The 24,921-nt window shown below is 38.7% G+C and overlaps 1 protein-coding gene across 1 annotated transcript in view; it reads left to right on the top strand.

Annotated features, from left to right (window-relative positions):
• Nucleotides 1-2,237: 2,237 nt before the first annotated feature.
• PHEX (phosphate regulating endopeptidase homolog X-linked) overlaps nt 2,238-24,921 on the top strand; it is a 259,726-nt gene continuing 237,042 nt past the window's right edge. The window contains exons 1-3 of the mRNA XM_044666816.1: nt 2,238-2,361; nt 11,954-12,022; nt 21,689-21,850. Coding sequence (XP_044522751.1) covers nt 2,238-2,361; nt 11,954-12,022; nt 21,689-21,850 — 355 coding nt within the window. The remainder of the gene's footprint in view (nt 2,362-11,953; nt 12,023-21,688; nt 21,851-24,921) is intronic.

Consider the following 24,921-nt stretch of genomic DNA (forward strand, 5'->3'; position numbering starts at 1 on the left):
AGCTGTCACTCAACTGCTTGTTTATTAAAGTGCACATTTTTTAAGAGGAGGATAAAATTATATGAAAAAATATAAAAATGTCATTTTATATTTCATCTCGGCTATTAAAGTATATTCCTTCTGATTTGAAACTGCAGTTTAGCAATAGTGGAAGTCACAGAAATCTGGTCTTGGAAGGGATGTCTAGTCCAATCACCTTTTTTTTACAGATTAGAGAACTGAGGCCAGGAAAAGAGAAGAGTTTTGTCCAAATGGCAAGTTAATTTAGTCACCCAGCTGGGAGACAATGAGCTATGGTTATGCTGTTGGCCAGCCCAACTCAGGCCAATCTGGTCATTTGGGTTTGGCATTTGAATGAAATGGGATACTTGTAGACCATTTATCAAGTAACAAAATAAGTTTACTTAGCCATGGCAGGGAAAAGATATTTAGCTAAGACATATTGACTCAGTAGAGTGAAACTTTCCCTCTCTATGTTGGCTGTGCTGGTCTGGTCAGAAACCTGAGGGTAAAGCCCTGATCGCCTTTGCACTGGCTTTTGTAACTAGTCCCAGGACATCAGTGGTTTGAACCTTGATCCTTTGCTAAATAATTAAATGTTAGGCATGCTTTCAATATATATATTTTTAAACCTTTACCTTCCTTATTAGAATTAACATTATGGATTGTCAGTATTTCTTTCCATCCAGGGACACAAGTATTATACTTAGAATGAGAAGACCTTCCACCTTCTCCTTTGGCACAGGCTGTGCCCCCAAGCCTCCTGACCCTGCTTCTTGGAATTCCTAGGCTGACTTTGATCCTTCCATTTGTTAGTGGTCCCCCCCCCCCATTACTTTGTATTTATATTTTATACAGACAACTTGTATACATTACTTTCTCCTTCTCTCCAGTAGGATGGTGTAAGCTCCTTGATGGTAGGGAATGTTTCATTTCTCCTCAGTACTTTGTACAGTGCCTTACATGCAGTAGGCACTTAATAAATATTAGTTAAATTGAATTAAACAACCAAAAGGAAAGATTTTTAAGACCAAATGATCAACATCGTGGGAGAACTTGTTTTCCAAATACAACTACCATCCTTAGATTTGTTTTGGAGAATCTTCTGGAGAGTAACTTTTAATGCAATATCCTCCTCCTCCTCCTTCTCTGTTCTTCTCCTCTTTCTTCTCCTCTTCCTCTTCCTCCTCCTCTTCCTCCTCTTTTTCCTCTTCTTCCTCCTCCTCCTCTTCCTTAATTCACAAACTAATGAATACCTCCTCTAGGCTGGAAGGAAAAATACGTAGGTATATTTTTCAGGAAAATTGCCGAAAGTGTAAATAAGTCCCCCCCTTTCCTCCTTCTGAAATTGCTCTTGAAAGGCTGTATTCATATTCTCAGAGTCTTTTTAAGATTCACAGTATCAGATGGAGGATGGTTTTTATCCATCCCACACCAATGGTTTTCTTTTCTTTTTTTCTTTTTAGGAGGCTAAAACACCATCCTTTTGGTAGGTTGTCTTAATTGCTACTTTGCACTACCCTTGAGTATGACTGATTTTTGGCACATGTAATCATACAAAATGTTCCTAAAATAAAGTGCTACAGGATATCCCAAGAACTCTTACTTAGGAAGCTTTAAAAAGAGAATCACACACTGGCAGCATCTCCTTGATGAAGACCAATCGGCCAAGCTGAATGGCTGCAACGAAAAGAAGGAACTGAGGTCAGTCGTTAATTAAACTCTCTGAGTAGGTAGAGAAAATCCTGGCCTGTCAGTCTTGTGGTTTCCAGGAGTTTTGACACGAGTCCAGATTTGATACATACAAGTGTTGTGTGTTTTTTTTCCCTCTTCTAAGTGACTATACATTTAAATAGCTAAAACATCTGTTCGGTAACACAGTAAACCATGTACACTGAGAACTCCTGATAAAGGGGACTGACGAACAGCTGGTTCAGAGGGACTTGGATAAAATAGCCGCCGTCTATTTCACCAGACTCAGCCAGGGTGATCCCTAGAACGATCAATATTAGGAGGTTTGTTTTTTATTTTTATTTTTATTTTATTTTATTTTTTTATTGCTTGAGAGCCAGGGGCAAAGAGAGACTTGCTCACAGGAATGTATTTTTAAGCCATCGATAAGGAAAACAACAAAGAGTGAGAAAGCCCATGGAAGCAGGTAGTTACTAACATATTGAGATCAATCACCAACCAAAGGAAAGCCAGTTTCTTCCAGAAGACTGTCTTGAGCTCATCTGATGGAAGCAGAGGCTGGCAAAAATGCAAAACAAGGCACTGGGAAGACGGCCAACAAAGCCATTCGAGTTGCTTTGGCCATATTCATCACTGGGACTGCTGTACTTGGGACCCTTCTTTTCTTAGGTAAGTTCTCCTTTAGAAGCAAAGGGAAGGGTGGTGGTACTTCCCCAAAAAGGGGCTTTCCTTTGGGCACAATACACTGAACTTTATTGAAGTGTGGGCCCATTAGGGTTTGCTTACAAAGATATGTGCAGCAATCTTGAGATTGTATTCAAACGAAAAGAAAAATGATTTAGAACACTGATCTGAATGAAAGCTGCTTTGATTGACTGGAGGCACAATTAGACAAGATCTTTCTGACCATCCCATGGAAAGATCAGAATTTATAGATTCAGAGAGTCAAATTCACCTACTTAATTTGAGTTAAATTTTTAAAAAAGAAAACCAAAATAAAATCCTGCTTTATTTATTACCTTAACAGAAACATGCTGAGCTTTTTTTCCATTTGATTTTTTATCAGTGTTTTGCCAGGGTGATCTATATAAACTGAATAATCCTTTTTTTAAAATGGGATATTTTTATAATTTTTTTATATTCTAGAAATTAAAGGTGAGGAATTAAAAAACAATTATTTCTATCTTATTAAATACCCAAAGGTGAGAGAAGTGGAGATTTTTATTAAAGAAAAATCAAATTATGTTAATATATCTTCTTGAAAAGTCATTTTGTGAGCTCCTTGAGAGCAAGGACTACTGTTTGCTTTTCCTAACTTCCCACTGTTTAGTATAGTACCTGGCATATAATAGCTTTTAAATAAATGTTTGTTGACTTGATGACTTTAGAATGAGGATGTATTGAATCTGTGGGTATTGATGTAAATTTATTTCTAACAAAAAAAATATCTCACGGGTTAAAGAAGAGGGCTATCCTAAAGTTTTAGCGGTTTTGAACTTGAAAATATTCTTTTTATTGTTCTCCATTAATCCTTAATCATCTGCTTGACTTAGGTTAAGTTGTTTCACCTCCCTGTCCCTTAGTTTCCTCATTTGTAAAATAGGGAGCTAACTTAGATGGTCTCTAAGGTCTCTTCTGGGCTTAACCCCATCATTGTGTTTAAATCTAATCGATCATCTTGACCGACACACAGGGACACTTGGGAGGTTTTGTATTTAACAATGGCTGTAGAGAATATGTTCTGTGGAATGCAGAGAATCCAGGAATCCACAGTTATGTTGGCAGAGCAAAACTGCTGATTTGCTATTCTCTTAAAAAGAGTAAGAATTATGTGGTTTGAAAGCTCTGTTAAAAGAAGAAACCATTTCCCCACATTTTGTGTTGCTGTAGATTTAGAAAATCGGTCGCATCTCTTGCTTTCTGTGAGTACAAATTGTCCTAATGGACCTTTTGGCTTTGTGGTTGTTTTAAATGGTGCCAGTTTCCTCACTAGTCGATGCTTCAGTGGAATCCTATCTTGAATGTTAAAGGTGGGGAAAGTTATAAAACCATATTAAGGACCTCCAATTTACTGTCACCTGAGTGTAAAGGAATCAGTCCAACTTAGGAAATTTAAGTGTTTCTTATGAGGGAAGTTCTGCATTAGGTGAGGGGAATATGCAAAATCAAAAAGAATACATTTCCTGGCCTCAAAGAGCTAACATTATACTGGGGGTTGGGGATAGAATGTGACTGATTTGGGGGATAACAAATACAATAGATTTTAGACAGAAGGAGAGTGGTCACCTTCAAATGAGGTTGGGCATTTATTTTTATATTCTAAATTGTTGGTTTGTTTTTTAAACTCTTACCGTCTATCTTAGAATCAATACTATGCATTGGTTCCAAGGCAGAAGAGACTAGGCAATGGAGGTTAAGTGACTTGTCCAGGGTCACACAGCTAGGAAGTGTCTGAGGCCAGATTTGAACCAGGATCTCCCATCTCTAGCCCTGGTTCCCTACCCACAGAGCCACCTAGTTGCGTCTTTGGGATATTCTTTAAACAGTCTCACTAATATAAGAAATATCTGACCTTGAGGTTCAAGGAGGTGGAGTTTGGGAGGAGATTGAATTTTAGAAACAGTTAAAAATCAATAGGAAAGACACCAGGGTATCAAACTAGGCAATACTGATTTTCATAAAAAAAACGCATGATAACAAAGAAATGAGATGATCTTCCTTTACACATTTGCTGAATTGAATGACAGAGATTCAGTGATTTATGGATTATAGCAGTGATTCCCAAAGTGGGTGCCACCACCCCCTGGTGGGTGCTGCAGCGATCCAGGGAGGCAGTGATGGCCACAGGTGCATTTACCTTTCCTATTAATTGCTATTAAAATTAAAAAAAAAATAATTTCCAGGGATGCTAAGTAATAGTTTTTCTGGAAAGGGGGTGGTAGGCCAAAAAGTTTTGGGAACCACTGGATTATAGGATCATAAATCCAGAATTAGGAAGGATCTAGGTCCAGATAAGTTAAATGGCTTTCCCAAATTTATACAGGTAGGAGGGGATTTGAACTCACAGCCCCTGACTCTAGAGCCAGTCCTCTTTCCATTGTATTGTTACGCAAACGGTTCTCATATGCAACCTGTCATTTGATCCTTAAAAGAATTTAGTGAGAGGGTCAAGAAAGGTGTCATCACTGATTTATGGGTGAGGAAACTGAAGCTCCAGGAGATGACATATTTTGGCCATGGCTCTACGTCCAGTAAGTGGCAGAGCCCCTCCGAAACTCAGCGCTGTCTCTGAAATTGGTCAGGGTCTGTTTTCATTATACCAAGCTGTTTCCCAAAATGTAATTCCCCGAAGAGAAGTTCACACACGTTTCGTTTTTGATCAAAGGCAGCTTCATTGGAGTAAATGTGATTTCCTAAAGTGACAACTTGGAAAGAAAATTCTCATTTGAATGTACAAGTTCTAGTGGGTTTATTTAAGGAGGGAGATTAAGAGAGAGAGAGAGAGAGAAAGAGAGAGAGAGAGACAGACAGACAGACAGACAGAGACAGAGAGAAAGAGAGACAGAGAGACAGAGAGACAGACAGAGACAGAGACACAGAAAGACACAGAGACAGAGAAACACAGAGAGAGAAAGAGAGAAACAGAGAGAGAAGAAAGAAGAGAGAGAAATGAAAGAGAAGAGAGAGAAACTGAGAGACAGAGAGAGAAGAGAGAGACAGAGACACAGAAAGGCAGAGACAGAGAGAGAAACAGAGCAAGAGAAGAGAGAAAGAAGAGAGATGAAAGAGAAGAGAGAGAAACAGAAAGAGAAAAGAGAGGAGAGAGAGAATGGGAGTGAGTGAGACAAAGAGACAGAGAGACATAGAGACAGAGACAGAAACACAGAAAAATAGAGAAAAAGAGAGAGACAGAGAGACAGAGGGAACAGAGAGATAGAGACATAGTTGGAGACAACCAGCTAGAGTCAGAGAAAGAATGAAACAGAGAGAGAGAGATGGAGACAGATTTTAATCTGCATTATTAATATTTTCTCCATCACTTTCTTAAGTCTAGAAATCAACAAACCAATAAATCAAGTTCTTTTTTTTTTTTTTTATACCCTTACCTTCTGTCTTGGAGTCAATACTGTGTATTGGCTCCAAGGCAGAAGAGTGGTAAGGCCTAGGCAATGGGGGTCAAGTGACTTGCCCAGGGTCACACAGCTGGGAAGTGTCTGAGGCCAGATTTGAACCTAGGACCTCCGTCTCTAGGGCTGGCTCTCAATCCGCTGAGTTACCCAGCTGCCCCCTAAATCAAGTTCTAATTTGTAGTGCTTGCTTATTTCTGAGGTGTAAATGCTCACTTACACAGAAAATTTTAACAATCAGCTTGATCAGAGCTGTCAGGCTGGCTCCTGTACATTCCTCTCTATAGACTATTGAATGGTAGGATTGGAAAGACTCTTAGCAGTTGTCTATGTCAGCCTCTTCATTTTGTAAGAAGAAAATGAGGCTTTAGATAGAGTATCTTGCAGTGAGTTAGTGACAGAAAGTAGACCAGAGCTGACTTTCCAGGTCAATGTTCTCTCCATTGAACCTCTATCTATAAACAATTCTAGCTCCTTTCCCTTTTGATAGTGTCAGGTCTGTGATAATGCCAAAAAAAAAAAAAAAAAGAAATCTTCCCCCTCCTTCCCCAATAAAGAGCTGCCAACATTATGTTCAGAGCCTAAGCAGTGATTTCAGATGTTTATTTTAGTTATCTAGAATTTTAAATATGGAGATATGTAGATGTGAACATTCCTAATGCTATTAAATAGTACTTTTTCCCAGGTTTGGTGCTTTCTAGAAACTTCTGTTTTATATGTCTCTTTTCTTCCTTTATTTCCTTAAGCAGAGAGAAATCTTAAAAAAAATCAATTTCCTTTTTTACTTTTATTTAAATTTCATTAATAAAACACAAAGGGCAGCTAGACAGTGTAGAAGATAAAGTGCTGGGCCTGGAGTCAGGTAGACTCATCTTCTTAAGTTCAAGTCTGACCTCAGACACTTATGAGCTCTGCAATCTTGGGCAAGTCATTTCACTCTGTTTGCCTCAGTTTCTTCATTTGTAAAATTAGTTGCAGAAAGAAATGGCAAACCATTCTCTGTCAACAAAATCCCAAAACTCACAAAGAGTTGGGCATAACTGGAAAAACAAATAAAACACAATATTCCCTTTAATTAATTAACTAATTCAATCAATTAATTATTTCTTGTTCTTTTAGATTTAAGGAACATTTCCTCTTTTTTTGTCAGATTATTTTTAACCCAGTTTTATTGACCTTGATTTACTTTTTAAATATGAAAATCAATTCTCTTTCTAGTCTCCAAAGAACTGGAATTCTCTAAGACACCTTATGTAGGTCCTAATTCATGTAAAGTTAAACTTTATTTCCTTTTTGCTTGCTTTTCAGTCTGTTTTCTTTTGTTTTCAAGAGGCAGCATGGGGTAGGGAATAGATAGAGCAACTTTAAAGTCAGATAAACTCAAATTCAAGTCCAGCTTGCCATAGAACAACTGTATGACCCTGGGCAAATATTTTCAGCTTTCAAAGGGCAAAGTAATGCTCTCAGACTATGGATTATAGATGAGCTACTGATCTGCGTTGGTGCAGGAAGTTTACAGGAAGTTTGCTAAAGCTATGAAATCAGAGCTGTGGACCATTTCTCTCACCAAATTCTGTCTTTTAATCATTTGTCTTGGGTTTAGTTTTTAATCATTTATTTGCATTAATGTCTAATGACTTATTCAACTGATACCTTCAATATATCACTTTGTAAAAATAGGTGACTCGAATAATTTAGATGTCATGAAAGATTTGTATAGAAATATAAGAGCAAAGTTATTATTATTTAAATTCGAAAATTCAAAGTGCACTTTCATTTTTAAAAGCTTATTTCTGGAAAGCAGGCAAACCTTTCTCTGATGTTATATCAAAGATAATTTACTGATATTTGTAATAGTGTTAGTAGTTCTTCAGTCGTGTCTGACTTTTCGGGACCCTATTTGGGGTTTTCTTGGCAGAGGTACTGGAGTGGTTTATCATTCCTTTTTCAGCTCATTTTTCTGATGAGACACTGAGGCAAAGAGGGTCAAGTGACTTGTCCAGGATTGCATAGCAAGTAAGTGTTAGACCAGATTTGAATTCAGGAAAATGAGTCTGGCATTCGATCCACTGAGCCACCCAGAAATAAAATCTAGATAAAAGTGCCGTTTTCAGAGTGGTGCTAGAGGAAAAGATAAAAGCAAAAGTAGGATTCTTCCCCTGACCCCCCAATCCTCTTTCTAGGACACTATTAAAAAAATCATATTAACAAGTCATCTCTAGATATTTCACTTTTAGCTGAAACACTGGTACCAAATAAGTTCCCCGAGCTCCTCCCTGGATGAGTGTGAGCAAGTTTGCCTCTTTCCACTGGACAATTTTTAGGGGGGGTTGGATGGCTGACATCTAGACAGAGGTCCCCATGCTGTTATGGAATTCTCTATTCCCCTGTGATGACATCTCCAAATGACTCCTTGTTTCCGCTCACAGATAACAGTAATAATGAGTTCAGCATGATTTCCCCAGTGACCAGAAATATTTCTGAAATCCAAACTTGCAGCTGCTATAAATCCCCTGGTGAAGAAACATGTAGAACTCCTGTGAGTTCCTGTATGGTGTACTGGAGTGGTCTTCTGGGGGGCTCGGTGGAAGCGATGCTGCTAGCAAGCTGGGGAAATTAGGTCCATGGAGAAAGACCCTGACACCTGGATCATCTGCCAGGAAACTTGTGAGACACAGTGTGGATGGAATCACACTCAGTAACCCTGGTAGTTTTGTGATAGAGCCTCTGGAATTGCATTTTAGTAAGAGGACTTGCTTTCTGAGAGCACTTGATGAAAGATTAATTTGGATAAAATATAGAATAATAGCTAGCATTTATTTATGGGACAGCTAGGTGATGGTGTGCCTGGAGTCAGGAAGTCTCATCTTCAGGAGTTCAAATCTGGCCTCAGACACTTCCTTCCTTCCTAACTGTGTGACCCTGAGCAAGTCACTTTTCTGTCTCAGTTTCTTCATCTGTAAAATGAACTGGAGAAGGAAATGGCAAACCACCCCAGTATCTTTGCCAAGAAAATCCCAAATGGGGTCACAAAGAGTCAGACATGACTGTAATGACTAAACAACAAAAGCATTTCTATGTTGTTTTAAGGTTTGTTTAACATGTTATATCATTTGATACTCATAATAACATTGTAAGGAAGGGATTTTTTAAAAATCCCCATTTTATGGATGAGGAAACTGAGGCGAAGAGAGTCACACAGCTAGTGTCCGAGGTATGATTTGAACTTAGTTTTCCCTGACTCCCAGGCAGTGCTCTATGGGTATGGCACTTTGCCTCTTCTAATAGGTGTGCATACACACACATGCACACACACACACATGCATATCTAGAGGCAGAGAAAAAAGGAGAACTAGTTCAGAAGTTAAAAGATTTGAAGTCAAATCCTACCTTTGATACTTATGATTTTTGTGTCTTTGTGACCCTGGGCAAGTCACAACCTCTTTGGGTTTCAGTTTCCTCATTTATGAATAGAATTAGAATGGCCTCAGAGGTTCACTTTAGTTCCAGACCTTTCTATCGGGTCTATTTATCTATTTAGTTATCTACACACCTACCTACTTATCTCTTTATCACAGATAAAATGTCCCACTCTGTGATGTCAGGTCCCCCTCCCCTCCCAGCAAAGCTAGGTAGGCTCAAGGCTCCCTATATTTCTTTGTCCCCTCAAAGCTATAATCTAAAAGCCTCACTAAAGTGTTTATCTTTTTTTTTGGTGTGGTTAGAGGATATAATTAGTTCAGAGTAAAGGCATTTAAAGAAAATGAACAGTCAGAAAAGTAGCAATAGAACTTCCTTTCCATAAGCCACTTTCTTGCAAATACATGCATATTCAGTGGACACAGTGGACACCAAGAGCAGGGCATGAGACACATGAATATATTGGAAACTTATCGAGGGCACTTAAATCTCCTATGCTGCAGGACCACTCGTGCCTTCTGGGTGAAAGATCGCCTACTTTTATTGGATTTGCTTATCGTTGCATATGGTGACACCTTTTGCATGCCTTTAGACAAAAATCACTATATTCCCCTAAGAAAATTCAGGAATGGAGTATCCCAAGGCTGGGAATTCAGATGTTTCTGTCCCTATGTCAGGGTGGATACCAGAGCTCTCCCTTGGGTGCAGCTGGGTGGCTCAGTGGATTGAGAGCCAGGGTTCAAATCTGGCCTCAGATACTTCCTAGCTGTGTGTCCCCTATAGCCTAGCTATTACCAGCTCTTCTGCCTTGGAACCAATATATAGTATTGATTCTAAGTCAGAAGGTAAGGGTTATGGATAACTTCCCTTGTTGGGGATTAGACATTCTCAGGATTTTTCTTTTTCAGCCATAAAACCTTGCCACTTTAGTACAGTTTTCTCTACAGTAGAAAAAACCTCACTGTCCTACATATCTATCTATCTATCTATCTATCTATCTATCTATCTATCTATCTATCTATCTATCTATCTATCTATCTATCTTACACACTTGATCTTAGCCAAAAGGCTGAGAAGTGATCTATCTTATCTACCTTATCTGTCTACTATATCTATCTCCATCTATTATCTATTATCTATCTATCTATCTATCTATCTGCATGTCTTTCTGTCTATCCGTCTGTCTATCTATCTATCTATCTATCCATTCATCCTTCTATCATCTATCTGTCTATCTATCTGTCCATCCATCCATCCATCCATCCATCCATCCATCCATCCATCCATCCATTTATCTATCTATTCATCTATCTATCTATCTATTCATCTATCTATCTATCTATCTATCTATCTATCTATCTATCTATCTACTTTAAAAAGGAATTTGTAATTTTTGCCTGACCATAATGGTCCCCTGATCAAGAAACTTCAGTTGTTCCTTACTACATCTGGGAAAAATGCAAATTCTTCAAATGATCATTTAAAGCTACCTTCAGACTGCCTTTTCAGACTTATCATATATCACGCCCCTTTACTTATTCTATGTTCCAGTCAGATCGGTCTCCTTCCTGTTCCTATAATAGAATGAATTCATCTATATTATTATGAACTCAGTATTCTTTGCATTTGTTGTCCCCATGCCTGGAATTTTTTTTTTTTACATTTGTCTCATAGAATCCCTGCTTCCTTTGAAGGAACATCTCATATTTTACCTTCTAAAGAATCCATTTCTCTTTCTTTAAGATGCTAGCTATCTCTCCCTTCTCAAATAATTATATGGAGATCTATGTGTATATATATATATATATTTATACTTCATATCCCTTGCATAGAAGGTAAGCTCCTAGCACCTATAAGCAGAGTGCCTTGGGTAGAGTAGGAGTTTAATAAAAATGCTTGCTAATTGGGTCAGATTCGTTGGTATGTATATTCCCTCCACCAATGATTATTGCAATCCGTTTCCACTTAATAAATGGTCTTTGAGAGTTTCTATGGCCTAAAAGTTCATCACCTTGGAGGAGAATAACCTGATCATGAATCACAGTTTAGTCAATCTAGACTTTGGATAACAGTTATGAAGTCTGTAATTGTGGCATCTAGAATACATATATATGTGTTTATTACTCTACGTGCCCAATGCTAGCTCAGAAATACTGTGTGTAACTCAAATTGCAGGTCAATCAGTCAATAAACACTTAAGTGCCTATTTTGTGCCAGACATTCGATAATTCCTTCCTCCCCAAAAAGACAAACAAAAAGCAAAATACAGTTCCTGCCTTTAAAAAACTCAAATGCTAATGGAATCATTAGGATCAAAGATTAAGAGCTGAAAGGAAACTGGGAAATCCTCTAGTCAAGTCTCTTGATTCCATAAATGAACAAAACCAGGCTCATAGACAGGAATAACTTATTTGAGGTCATACAAGCAAAATAGTAGCAGAGCAGGGACTCAAATACAGAACTTCTGATTCCAAAGCCAGGGCTCTTTCCAGTACTCTCAGCTGCTTCTAAGATTTGATTTTCTTTTCTCTTAAATGGGGATGATATAACCAACATCTAAGATGAAATTAAATTGTTAGTCATTGCACAGTGTATGAAAAACCAAAAGAGCCAAGTGCTACCCCAAACAATTCAGCTATACAAATCCATGCCTCTGCTGTGGCGTACTACACCACAGGTAATTGATATATTTATTTTTCTTGTCTATTTTTCAGTTAGCCAAGGTTTTTTAAGTCTTCGAGTTAAACAGAAGTACTGCTTGACGCCAGAGTGCATTGAAGTTGGTAAGTAACAATTTCCCATCCTGTACTGAGTTGTAATTATGGTACCTTGAGGAAAGGAAAAAAAAACAGGTGACATTTTTAGACTTCTTTTTGTTGGAGGTTTACTGTATTGAAAATGCAGTTTTGATTGAATGTTAAGTTTGACTCAAAAAACCCTATATGTGGAATCCTGGACAGGAGGTTTCCGGTTTTTCTGTTTTGCTTGCAGGGAATAACTACAATATAATCTCTGTAAGGAAATTATGATGGAAATAAGAAAGTTGGACAGTCTCTTTTCAAGCAAGTCTTGAGGCAATCCACACTGGACATAGTTTCATCTCACCCTGACAAACCCTTTCAAGACTGTTCTACAGCTCTTAGACTATTATTGAACAGAAAGACATTTTATTTTTTTCTTAAGCAATAGGCTCTGTTAGAAGTCAAAGGACCTTGAATTTTATCTTTGAGGTTTGAATTTAGTCTATCAGGGAGGGACATTTTGCATGGTACTACTAAGATGTTCTTATAGTTTCTTTAGACCACATGCGTATACTATGACATTAAATGCCCATCTTTAATTGAGATTAATAAGGTCATATGTAAGTGGGTGTCCCACAGAGAATATTTAAAATAGGAAGTTCCTCCTCTCCTTTCCTTTTCTTTTCTTCCATGTCTTCTTTCCTCCTTTCCCTCCTATTCTCCCTCTCCTCCTTCCCCTTCTTTTTTTCCTTCCCTCCCTCCTAACTCCCTTAATTCTTTCCTTCCTTTCCTCCCTCCTAGCTCTCTTATTATCTTCCTTCCTTCCTTCCTTCCTTCCTTCCTTCCTTCCTTCCTTCCTGATTCTGAGAAGTTGATATTGAAGAAAGAAGAGGCAGCGTTCTGGGCATGAGGGACTACCAGTGCATAGGCAAAGAGATGGATGAGGTAGTGTTACATGTGAAAAACAAGTAGGTTCATATGTCCACACTGTATGTGTATGAAATGTCATAATAAATGTGTAAGTTGACTGGAAATGTAGAAAGGGAACATAATGTAAAGAGCTTTAAATGTCAAAAAGAGTTCATATTTTATCCATCAGCTTATAATAGGGAGCTACTAAAGTGAATAAGGAAGTGACATGTCAGACTTTTGCTTTAGAAAAATCACTTTGGTAGTTGTGTGAAGGATGGATTAGAGTGGGGAGAGAAGCTTAAGGCAGAAAGACTAATTAGGAAGTTATTTCAATAATCTAGGACTTGTCAGAATCCTTAGTTTCTTTTAAGGCACAGCTCCCATGCCACCTTCTACAGGAAGAGTCCTCAATCCTCCCAGCTGCTAGAGCCTTGAAAAGGAAGGAAGGAAGGAAGGGAGGAAGGAAGGAAGGAAGGAAGGAAGGAAAGAAGGAAGAAGGAAAGAAGGAAGGGAGGGAGAGAGGGAGGGAGGAGGACGGAAGACAGGGAAGAAGGAAGAAAGAGAGGAGAGGGAAAGAGGAGAGAGAGAGAGAGGCAGGGAAGGAAGGAAGGAAAGAAGGAAGGAAGGAAAGGAGGGAGGAAGAAAGAGAGAGAGAGAGAAGGAAAGAGGCAGGGAAGGAAGGAAGAGAAGAAAGAGAGGGAGGGAGGAGAGGAGGAAGGGAAGAAGAAAAGGATGAGGGAAGGAAGGGAGGGAAGGAAAGGAGTAGGGAAGGGAAAGGGAGAAAGGAGGAAGAAAGGGATGAAGGAAGGAAAGAAGGAGGAGAAAGGCAAGGAAGGGAGGATGGAAAGAAGAGAGAAAGGAAGGGGCAAGGAAGAAGAGAGAAAGAGGAGAAGAAAGAAAGAAGAGAGGAAAGGAAAACAAAGGAAGAAAGGAAAGGAGAGAAGCAAGGGGGAAGGAAGGAAGGAAAAGAAGGAAAGAAACAAGTATTTATTAATGAAGGCGTGAGCTAGATTGATGACTATGTGAGTGGAAAGAAGGGGATATGTTTGGGAGATGTTGATTGTGTATGTGGAGTAAATGAGTGAGGAGTTGAGAATTCTTCTTAGGTTTTGAGCCTGGATAACCTGAAGATGATGGTGCCCTGAACAATGACAGGAATTCAGAAGAGGGGATGATTTGGGGGTGGAGGGGAGGAAGATGATGAGTTTTGTTTTCAGTATTTTGAGTTTGAGGCAACTTTGGGATATTTAGTTCAAACGGCAATAGGTGATGTAGTACCGAAACTCAGGAGAGACAGAGATATGAATTTGAGGTCATCTTCATAGAAATGATAATTAAATTTGTGAAAACTGATTGGATCACGAAGGGACAGAATATAGAGAGACCCCATGCAAACCTCTTGACCACCCCTAATCCCTCCCACCACCCTGCCAAACAACAAAGAAATCTCAGGACAAAGCCTCAAGGGCCGATGATTCAGAAAACAAGATTTAAAAGGAGAAGTTAGAGAAGTAGAAGGGGAACAAAGGGAAAACTATCCCAAAAACTCAGAGAGGAACAAGGAAATTAATAATGACAAAGACTGCAGAGAGGTCAAGAAAGAGGAGATTTAAGAAAAGGCTAGGAGTGGAGTTTTGGAAAGTAAGAAATCTCTGGTAACTTTGGAGAGAACAATTTCAGTTGCCTGATGAAGTCAGAAGTCATGTTGAAGAGGGTTTAGAAGAGGCTAAGCAAAGGAAAAGTGGAGACCCTAAGTGAAGATGGCTTTTTTCAAGGAGCTTAGCAGAGAAGAGATACATGATGATGATAGCTATTGAGGATGGCAGGATCTAATGAGGGTTTTTAAAGGATGGATGAGACCTTAGTGTGCTTATAATCATCATGGCAGGGACTCAGAAGATAGGGAGAAACTACAGAATATTGAGATAATGAGGATGATAGTAGGGGTCAGTCTGTTGGAGAAATGGCAAAGGATGGGATTTAGGGTATACATAACCGAAGTTGGCTTTAGCAGTGAGAAGAGCCATCTTTTCATCAGAGACTGGAGTGATGATGGAGGAGTTAGTGGGTGATAATGATCTTGTCTAAGAGATGTGAGATGAAGAGAAGAGACAAATGAGAGAGCTTTTAAAATTGCAGACTATTTATGTGGTCTAAAAGAGTTTGATTCTCACTGACTTCTACCTTTCCCATCACTCTGATTCTCTTTGAAGTGGGTAGAATGTGACTATAAAATAGAAATCTATTTTGTAGATGAACAACCTGACACTTAGAAAGACTTGGCAAATTACCTCTGCTGACATTTTCTAGAATGCTGATCTTCTAATAAGTCTTCTTTTATTTCCTGTTCTGGGAATAATAATAATAATAATAATAATAATAATAACTAACACTTATATAGTGTTTACTGTGTGCCAGGTATTATGCTAAGTGCTTTATAATTATTCTCTCATTTGAACCTCACTCAACAACCCTGAGAGGTGTTTTTATTATCCTCATTTTACAGATGAGGAGACAAAGGCAGAAGAAGATTAAATGATTTGTCCAGTGTCATATAATGAGCAAGTGTCTGAGGCTGGATTTGAACTCAGTTCTTTGAGATTCCAGGCCTTTGTACTCTATTTACTGAGTCAACTCGATGCCCCTCAGATAAGGCTGAGAGGGAGAGGCTCTAAAATGTTATTTTGATGATTTTAATTTGACTTTTTCATCCTTGAATAGGGAATAATTTCTTGGGAGTACTGTTCTCTCCTCTCTCTTCCTTTCCATTATTATCTTTTCCATCTTGCCTATCTCTTTAAGTGAAAGCTGGAGATAGGGGATGTGGGAAGGAGGAGGACATTTAAATTCCATTCCCTCCCCTTACTTCAGTCATTATATATACCATTAGGTCTTGTGTCAAGATACAATGCCATACACTCCTCTTGACTCCAGTTTGTGTGAGATGGAGGCAGAGTAATAATTTCACTTATACTGAATGACTTGGGAGAGGTTATAACTTGAGCATTTACAGGTTTACTACATCATCATATTTCTTTTATTAAAGTTAAGGCCACCCAGGCTTCTTTTTGTCCTTCAGTAGAGCTAAATTAGGAAAAAGGAGGTTTTTGGTATCTTGACAACCTTAGTCCCTTGGAAGCTTAAATCCCAGTTCTTCAGCAGAAAGTGCTCCATAGCACACAGCTGTGGATTTTCTTTAATAATTTTCTTGCGGAGCCCAAGCTTAAGTGTTTTGACTGAGTGGGTTTCTTTCCAAATTCTCTGGGAGTGATGTAGCTCTCTTGTGTTTTCCTGGGGCCTAGGTCAGAGCTGATCTTGCAGTTTTTCTAAGTACCTGCAAGAACACCTGGGGGACAAGTAGGCGGCATTAGAGAGTCTGAGGGTTCCCCTCTTCTTTCTATTTTTTTCCTGTTCTTCCTTCTTTCCTCTGAACGTAAGCCAGAAAATAATATGGGTATATGAAGAAAAATGAGCTTGAGGGCTGCTCTGTGAGATGATAAATATTGTGCAAAAGTGGGACCAGCGGTGAGTTCTACCACTTCATAAGTTAAATATATTCACTCTTCATCTACATGGCAGAAGAGTACAAAAGACATTGACTTATTCCTCTGCTGTTCACACCCTGCTGATCCTCTGCCTTGGGTTCCTTGTACCATTTGCTTTCTTTATTCTTATTGCCAAGGTGCTAAGGAAAGCTGAAGAAAGTCCTGAAGCTATGCTGATTGGCTTCCCGTTAATTATCCCCATCTGGGTCTCCAGGGCTGTTCTGGGGTCCTTTCGTTCATCCCTTATTGAATCAATATCACCCCCTGCTCTTCCAGAACCTCTCTATCCTCCAAACCTCCAAAGCCATCCCTATTCCCTACTCTCAGCAGGCAACCCTGCTTCCTTCTTTACTTAGAAAATTGAGACCATCTGTCATGATCTCCTTCATCTCTCCTTCTCTATACTACAAAACTTTTCCAGGTCATCACCTACCTTCTCTTCCTTGGCTCCAGTCTCAGAGGATGAGGGGATCACTTTTTTTCCAAGGCTAATGCTTGAACCCCACTTATATCCTAGATCTTATCCTCTTCCAGGTCATTTAGAAACTTATCCCTCCTCTCTCCTGTTCTAGCTCTCTCTGTCCTGACTCTTGTCCTACCATGCTCAGGTCTTCTCTAGCCTCAAACAAAAACCCTTCTCTTGATGCTGTCATTCTTTCAAATTATCATTCTCTAGCTTTCCTCTCTTTTCATGTCAAACTTTTAAAAAGAACTTCCTGACTCTTTCTGCTTCTATTCTGTACTATCTCACTTGGTGATCTTGGCTCCAATTGACATTCCTATAAGATGATGCACAGATTTATATATTCAATCCTAGTCTCTCTACTGAGTTCCAGTCCCACCACAAAAACTACTTTTTGGACATATCAAACTAGATGTTTTGTAGGTATCTCAAACTTAACATATCCAGAAAAGAACTTTCCAAACACTTCCTCCCTTTTCTAAACTTCAATACTACTGTCAAAGGTACCATTACCTTCCATTATCCATTGTCCAGATCCATCCTTGGTTTTTCACTCTGAGTCTCTCCATATGTCCAATTAGGTGGCAAATCTTGTTTGTTCCTTCCTAACATCTTTAACTTCTGCCTCCTTTTCTTTACTCCCACAGATACTATTTTAGTTCAGCTCCTCATCACCTCTTATTTGGGCTGTGGTGCAGGTCTTCCTACCTCAAATCTCTTCCCATCCCAATCCATCCTTTACTCATTTGCCAAACCGATTTTCTTTATTTTAAAAAAATATATTTTTCTCATTTAAAAAATTAATAGAATTTATTTACAAGTGTCTCAGTCTCTCCCTCCCCATATTATAGAGGGCATTATCTGAAGATATATATATCTAAATGTATATCTAAATTTATATGTATATATAAATTGTCTCTCATATTTTCAGTTCATTCTTTAGAAGTAATATTCACAATTTATTCTTAAAGTATAAAATCTGTAGCCATGTATGATGTTCTCTTGGTTCTACTCATTTTACTGTTCATAATCGGGTGTTGGTCTTTATGAGTTTAAAAAAAATAGCCTGCTTATTGTTTCTTATGGCATCAGTAATATTCCATCACAATCATATACCACAATTTGCCTCGCCATTCCCCAACTGATGGACTAACTTGATTTTTCTAAAAGTATAGTTTCCACCCTATCATTCAGTAAGCTCCAGGGCTCACTATTATTTCCTGGATCAAATATAAAGTCCTCTGTCATTTAAAACTCTTCATAACCTGGCCTCATCCTACCTTTTCATTTCTCTATACACTCTGCAATTAAGTTGAACTTACTTACTTATTCTTCTTTAAATACAACATTACTACCTACTATTTCCATGCCTTGCACCAGCTGTCTCTCATCCATCTTGACCTCTTTTATTGACCTAGTTTCCTTGGCTTCCTACAAGATTCATCTCAAATCCCATCTTCAGGAGATCTTTCCTGGTCCCCTCAGTGGTTGGTATCTTCCCCTCTTGGATTATCTTTCACCTATTCTGTGGATCTTTCATTTATTTATTTATTTACTTATTTATTTATTTATTTATTTATTTATTTTTAATGTGCTGTCTCCTCCCCCAATTTCCCTTGCCCTGCCTCCATTAAAATGTAAGTTCTTTAAGGGCAAGGATTATTTTTGCCTCTTCTTATTTTCAGTACTTGACACAATGCCTAGTAAGAGGAAGTGTTTAATATATGCTGGCTGACTAATTATCTTCCTTACCTCTCATGCCTCATCTGTTTTTAAATTGGATTCCAACTCTAGAACTCTACTGAAATGGCTTTCTCAGAGGTTGCCAGTCTCTTAATTGATAAATCTGATGACCTTTTTGTAGTTATTATCTTTGACTTTTCCATAACTTTCTATTCAGTAAATTATTTGCTTCTCCTTCTCCCCTCTTTCTAACCTTCTTGGATACTTTTTCCTAACTTGTCATCAGTTTTTTCTTCTGATTCTCCAATTTTAGTATCCTTTGATGAAACATCAACCATCTCAGGCCTTGTCTTTGGTCCTTTATCTTTCAAATTGCCTCTTGAATATCTAACACTGGAGACATCTTAAACTCAACATGCCCAACTCATTCTCTTGCCCCCAATCCCTCCCATCTTCCTTGCCACTCAGGCTCACAAACCTACCCTTCTCAACTCCTCACTCTTTTTCATCCCCCAAATCCAGTTTGTTCCAAAGTCCAGTCGATTTTACCTTTGATAATATCTCTCACAGGCTCCTCCTCTTTCCTCTGATCCTGCCACTGCCTTAGAGTAAGCCTTTCTCACCCAGGCTATTGCAATAAACTGACGTCTCTATCAAGTAGATCTTCCTAAAATGTTTGTCTGGCCACGTTACTCCCTTGTGCAATAATCTTCAGTGGCTCCCTGTTGTCGCCAGCATGAAATATAAAACCCTGTTTGGCTTTTAATGTCTTTCAAAGCCAGGCCTGATCCTGTCTTTGCAGTTTCCTTATAAGGGGACCTTACTTCCCTCCATGTACTCTAAGATTCAGTGACACAGGCCATTTTGCTGTTTCTCACACAAAACACTTTAGGCATTTTTAGCAGCTGACCTCATGCCTAGAAATGCTCTGCCTCTTCCTCCTCTTCTGAACTTCCCTTCCTTTCTGACATCCTTTAGGGCCCAGCTAAAATCCCACCTTCTCTAAGAAGCCTTTCCTGATTCCCTTTAATGATAATGCTTTACCTCTGAGATGATTTATAATTTATTCTCTACATAGCTTGTTGGGACAGTTATTAGATTATAAATTTATTAGTTATTATTAGATTATAAGCTTCTTGAGATTAGGGATTGTTTTTTTGTTTTTGCTTTGCTTTGTATTGGTTGCACTTAGCACATTGTCTGGTAGATAGTAGGCACTGAAGAAATGCTTATTGTCTTGACTTCTTTTCACTTTTTTCTTGACTTCTTTTTCTTCGTTCTTAACTTTTTAAGCCTTTTTAAAAAAAACAACCTTTGCCTTTTTAGACTTATTTTAATTTATTCTTGACTTAAAAAAACCCCAACTTTACTTTGTATTGGTTCCAAGCAGATGAACCTTCAGTGATTTGCCCAGGAATCATCTAAGGTTGGATTTGAACCCAGGATTTCCTGTCTTCGGGCCTGGCGCTCTATCCACTGAACCACCTAGCTGCCTCTGATTTTGTCAGCCCTTAAGAGTCCAGTTATCACTTCTTGCAGATATATCCAAATATATATGAATGCAATGCAAATGCATGCATGTTCTGCCAACATTTCAAACTTATGATGTCCCAAACTGCAAACGTGTCACCTTTCTTCCCTTATGTCTATTTTGTCTCAAATTTCCCCATTTCTTCTGTGAGCACTTCCATCTGTTCCAGCCTAATCCACACCTAACTAGGTCAGAAACATTTGAGCTATCTCTGACTCCTCCATTTCTTTCATTTTTTATATCCAATCAGTTGTCAAGTCCCATTGATTCCTCTTCTCCACCTCTTCTCTCCACTCATATGTCACTTCAATTTCAACTTCCACAGACATGTATTAAGCCCTTATTGTGTACATGACAGTATGAGGCTGGGGGGTATAAGGAGAAAAACAATAATAAAAAGCTCTTTTGTCTCCTCATCAGTCTAGTTCTGGCCTTCATCAATAACTAGGTCCCTTGAAGGAACTTATTTTTGTCTTTTTATGTTCCGTTCCTAACAAAGAATATCTTTAATCAGTGCTGGTGGAATCCAATGAGAACATCCTAGAGTAAATTTCTTGGAGTCAGGAATAGCAGAGCTCAAATGGAACCTCAGCTACTTCCTTGGGCAAGGCTCTTAACCTCTGTATGTCTAAGAAGCAAATAGGTGGCTTGGGGTACTGAATGCTGAGTCTGGAGTCAGGAAGCCCTGAGTTCAAATATGGCCTCAGACAATTCCTAGCTGTGTTTGACCCTGGACAATTCTCTTAATCTTTGAATGAATGCCTGACAAAAAGGTGGATCTCCTAGAGGAGGAAATGGTGACCCTTTCTAATAGCTTTGCCAAGAAAACCCCCTGAATAGCTAGGATCCATGGGGTCTTGAAGAGCTGGACACAACTGAATGACAACAACAGATAGGAATTTTTGACTAGAGGGCTTTAAAAAATCCCATTCTCCAAACTGGATGGATTGACTAAATTGACATTTTAGAATGCTTCCATAAATTGAGGTCAGAACTTGCATTTTTCTCCAATTCATTCATCTTTAGCTGAAAACCAGTTAAGTTTTTCCTTTTTTAAGTTTTTAAGAGGTTACATTTTTTCATTAGCTAAAATAGAAATCTCTTCCAGACTAATTAGACAAAAATCATTTCAAATGCCATAAAATAGTGTCTATCTTTATAATTTATGAGTGCATATTGTCAAGGAAGTATTAGTAAGAGAAAATCAGTAACTGTTCATTCTCTTACTGCTGGCTTATCAAACTAATACCCCTAAAACAAATCCATACCAAGAACAAAAAAAGATAGCAATGATATCATCACCACTAAGTCTGTAATTCAGTCTTTACGGTATTGAGACATACTAGAATGGAGTAATACTAAACATTATATGTTTACTTACTTATTACATATTTATATAACTAAATTTAATATAACCAAATTAAATGTTTATGTATTTATTATATGAGTAATGGGAGAGCAAAGGTCTAGGAAAGAAATATTGACTAACTTAAAATATGTATTTTTGTGAAAAATATTACACAGCATCCCGTAATGCTAACTCTGCAATTCATTTACTTATTTTTAAAACACAGCTGCTGCCATCTTGAGCAAAATAAATCAGTCCGTGGATCCCTGTGAGAACTTTTTCCAGTTTGCCTGTGATGGTTGGATAAAGGATAACCCAATTCCAGAAGATATGCCAAGCTATGGAATCTATCCTTGGCTGAGACGAAATGTTGACCTTAAACTAAAGGGTGAGTTTCTCTGGAAGGTTGGTGGTCTGCTTTACAGGAGGAATGTTAAGCAGATGAACATCATTTCTCTTTTCTTCCTAATTCTTCAGTTGTACTCCATTTACATCTTCTCTTTTGCAATCTTTTTCTTCTTTCAAGTCCCAGTTTCTGATCTTTTCCACTATCTGAAAGTGATAGTTTCTTTTGCATATTTCTCAGAGACTTGGGTTATCTTCTGCCACTACTACATTCTATCTTGTGACATACTTATCTGTGTATATATCGGATTTTCCCCATGAGGTTGTATTATTATTAATTTTTAAAAGAAGAAATCAGGCATCTTTATTAGCCTGAAAATTAAAGCGACCCCAAAATTGTTTGTTTTGTTCCTATAGGGTTTAGGATAGAGACTTACATGGAGTAGATTCTTTTAAAAAATAATATTTTATTTTTCCCCCATGTAAAAACATGTAAAAACAATTACAATTTTATTTTAGGTTTTGAGTTCCAAATTCTCTCCCTCCTTCCCACTTTTCCTCTCTTACTCCCTTTCTCCCTCCCTGCCTCCTTGAGACAGTAAGCAATGAATTTCTTGAAGCTCTCATTAAAAAAAAAAAAAAAAGCCATGTAATAGGGGGACAGCTGGTTGACTCAGTGTATTGAGAGTCAGGTCTAGAGATAGGACGTCCTGAATTCAAATTTGACCACAGACACTCTTAGCTGTGTGACCCTAGGGAAGTCCCAGCTCTCATTGCCTAGACCTTACCATTCTTCTGCCTTGGAACCAATACACAGTACTGATTCTAAGATGAAAGGCAAGGGTTTAACAAAACCCAACACATAACTAAAAGAAGGCAGGTGGGTCTTCAAACATAAGTTAGAAGATCACTTAGGAGAGTGGATTTTGGCTGAGTGTGATGGCACACTCATGTAATTCTTGCTGTTGGGATGGCTGGGGCTGATGGATCACTTGAGCTCAGGAGTTCTGAACTTCAGGAATGCTCCAGTTGATTGAATATCTGAACTAAGTTCAGCACAGATATGATGAGCTCTCTGGGATGGTGGGATCAAGCCTGGATGAGAAGTGGAGACCCAATCTAAAAAAAAAAATAGGATGGTAGACTTAGAACTGTGTCATTAATCATCAACTAAGTGCCTTATCCAAGGTCACGGAGGTAATTATAGCTCCAAGATTTGAACTGAGATCCTTTGACTCCAGATTTAGTACTTCACAGGATTGTGCCTCTCTCCTTAGTTTTTTTTTTTTTTTTAACTTTTTCTTTACTAGGAATACTGCAGAGAGAATTTTTTTCTAGACATGGGTTAGACTATCTGGCCTTTTCAGTGAAATAGTAGTATAGGATATTAAAGGCAGTCTGTTGGTTTTAATGACTAGCGATCGACAAGTATGACCGGTGTTTAACTGGGGATCTGGGACAATGGAACTGTGTGACTACATGAGAATCTAATAAAGCGTTATATCCTGCATTTACCTCATATTCAATATGTGATGTCCTTTAGGGTGAAGAGAACCTCTTACTTATTTCTTCTGCCTCTTCAGGGCTTGCAAAGTGTACTTAACACCTCATTATGTGTTCTTGGAGTTGTAGATGGGGTTTTTAAGAACTCTGGATGACCTTGGTGAGCATTTGGCAGTTGGTAAACAAGATGCCTGATCATATGGTTCTTGTTAAATTATCCCTGGGGAGCCCCCTCCTCTGATACGTTTGTTTATTATATTTATAGAAATATATTTAGCACTTGGGTACCCCTTCTCACACAAAGGCTCCCAGGAGCTCTAGGTACTTTGTGGGTTAGGGTATCCACTCAAAAGCAGAGCTCCCTGCGTTCTAACCAGTGGCTTTTTATTTTTACATGTCAGACAGAGGTTACTATTCTTTAAAGTAAAGGCTATTTAATCAAACAGGATGTAGATAGAATGATATTCCCAGAGTTACTACCTTACCAGTACAGGAAAGCACGCATGCAGAAAGGAAGGACATAAACATTTCTAAAGTGCTTACTGTGTGCCAGGCACTGTGCCAATCTCATTTGACAGAGAATACAAGAATTAAGAAATTTTACATATTTAGGAGACATTGATAGGAATGTGTGTGACTGTGGGACACTTTGGAAAAGATACACCCCAAGAACCCACATGGCTGGGAAATAAATGAGGAATACATACACACACACACACACACACACATTCACACGGATTTATGTCAGGACAACTCAAACCTCTGCCGTTATAAGACCGCCAATGTTCTTCAGTGATTTATTCTTTAAACCAAAGTTTACCTTCTATCTCAAAATCAAGCCGAGTATTGGTTCCAAGACAGAAGAGCAGTAAGGGCTAGGCAATGGGGAGTCTGATGCCAAACGTGGAACCAAGGGCCTGTTATTTCTTGTCTCTAGGCTTGGCTCCATCCACCGAGCCCCACTGAGCCAGCCGGGTCCTCCCCTATCCCCCAGGGGATATCTTCATTGAGTCTCCATTGCTCTCTGATGTGCATCGTGTCTCTGCTCTGTGGCGGGATGTTGCACCTCCTCTAGGCTGGTGTCTGTCTCTGCTAGGCTGTCTCTGCTAGGCATATCTGGCTATCGAGCTACCAGATTCTGCCCCCATCTGCTGGAAAGCTTCTCCCTGACAAGGGTAGATTGAACTCTGTAGTGGTAGTGAAGCACCACCTTTAGTACAGGCAGCTTATGAAAGTCTGTGAGAATGCCCTAGACCCAGGCTGTAGTCTATCTACTTTTGTGGCTGGTTCAAGGTCCCGTGTGATTGAGAAAGTGACTTGTCCTGTCAATCAATCAGCCAATCAGCTAACATTGATTTTTTTGGAGACTTATTGAAGCATTTTAAAAATTAATTGATTTAGAATATTTTCCCATGGTTACATGATTCATGTTCTTTCCCTTTCTCCCACCCCTCCCTATAGCCAATGAGTAATTCCACTGGGTTTTACATATAACATTTATTTTTTTTATGCCTTTTTCCTTCCTTCCTTCTTTCCTTCCTTCTTTCCTTCCTTCCTTCTTTCCTTCCTTCTTTCCTTCCTTCCTTCCTTCCTTCCTTCCTTCCTTCCTTC

The sequence above is a fragment of the Gracilinanus agilis genome, chromosome 3 (assembly GCF_016433145.1).
Source record: "Gracilinanus agilis isolate LMUSP501 chromosome 3, AgileGrace, whole genome shotgun sequence".
NCBI classification, from domain to species: domain Eukaryota; kingdom Metazoa; phylum Chordata; class Mammalia; order Didelphimorphia; family Didelphidae; genus Gracilinanus; species Gracilinanus agilis.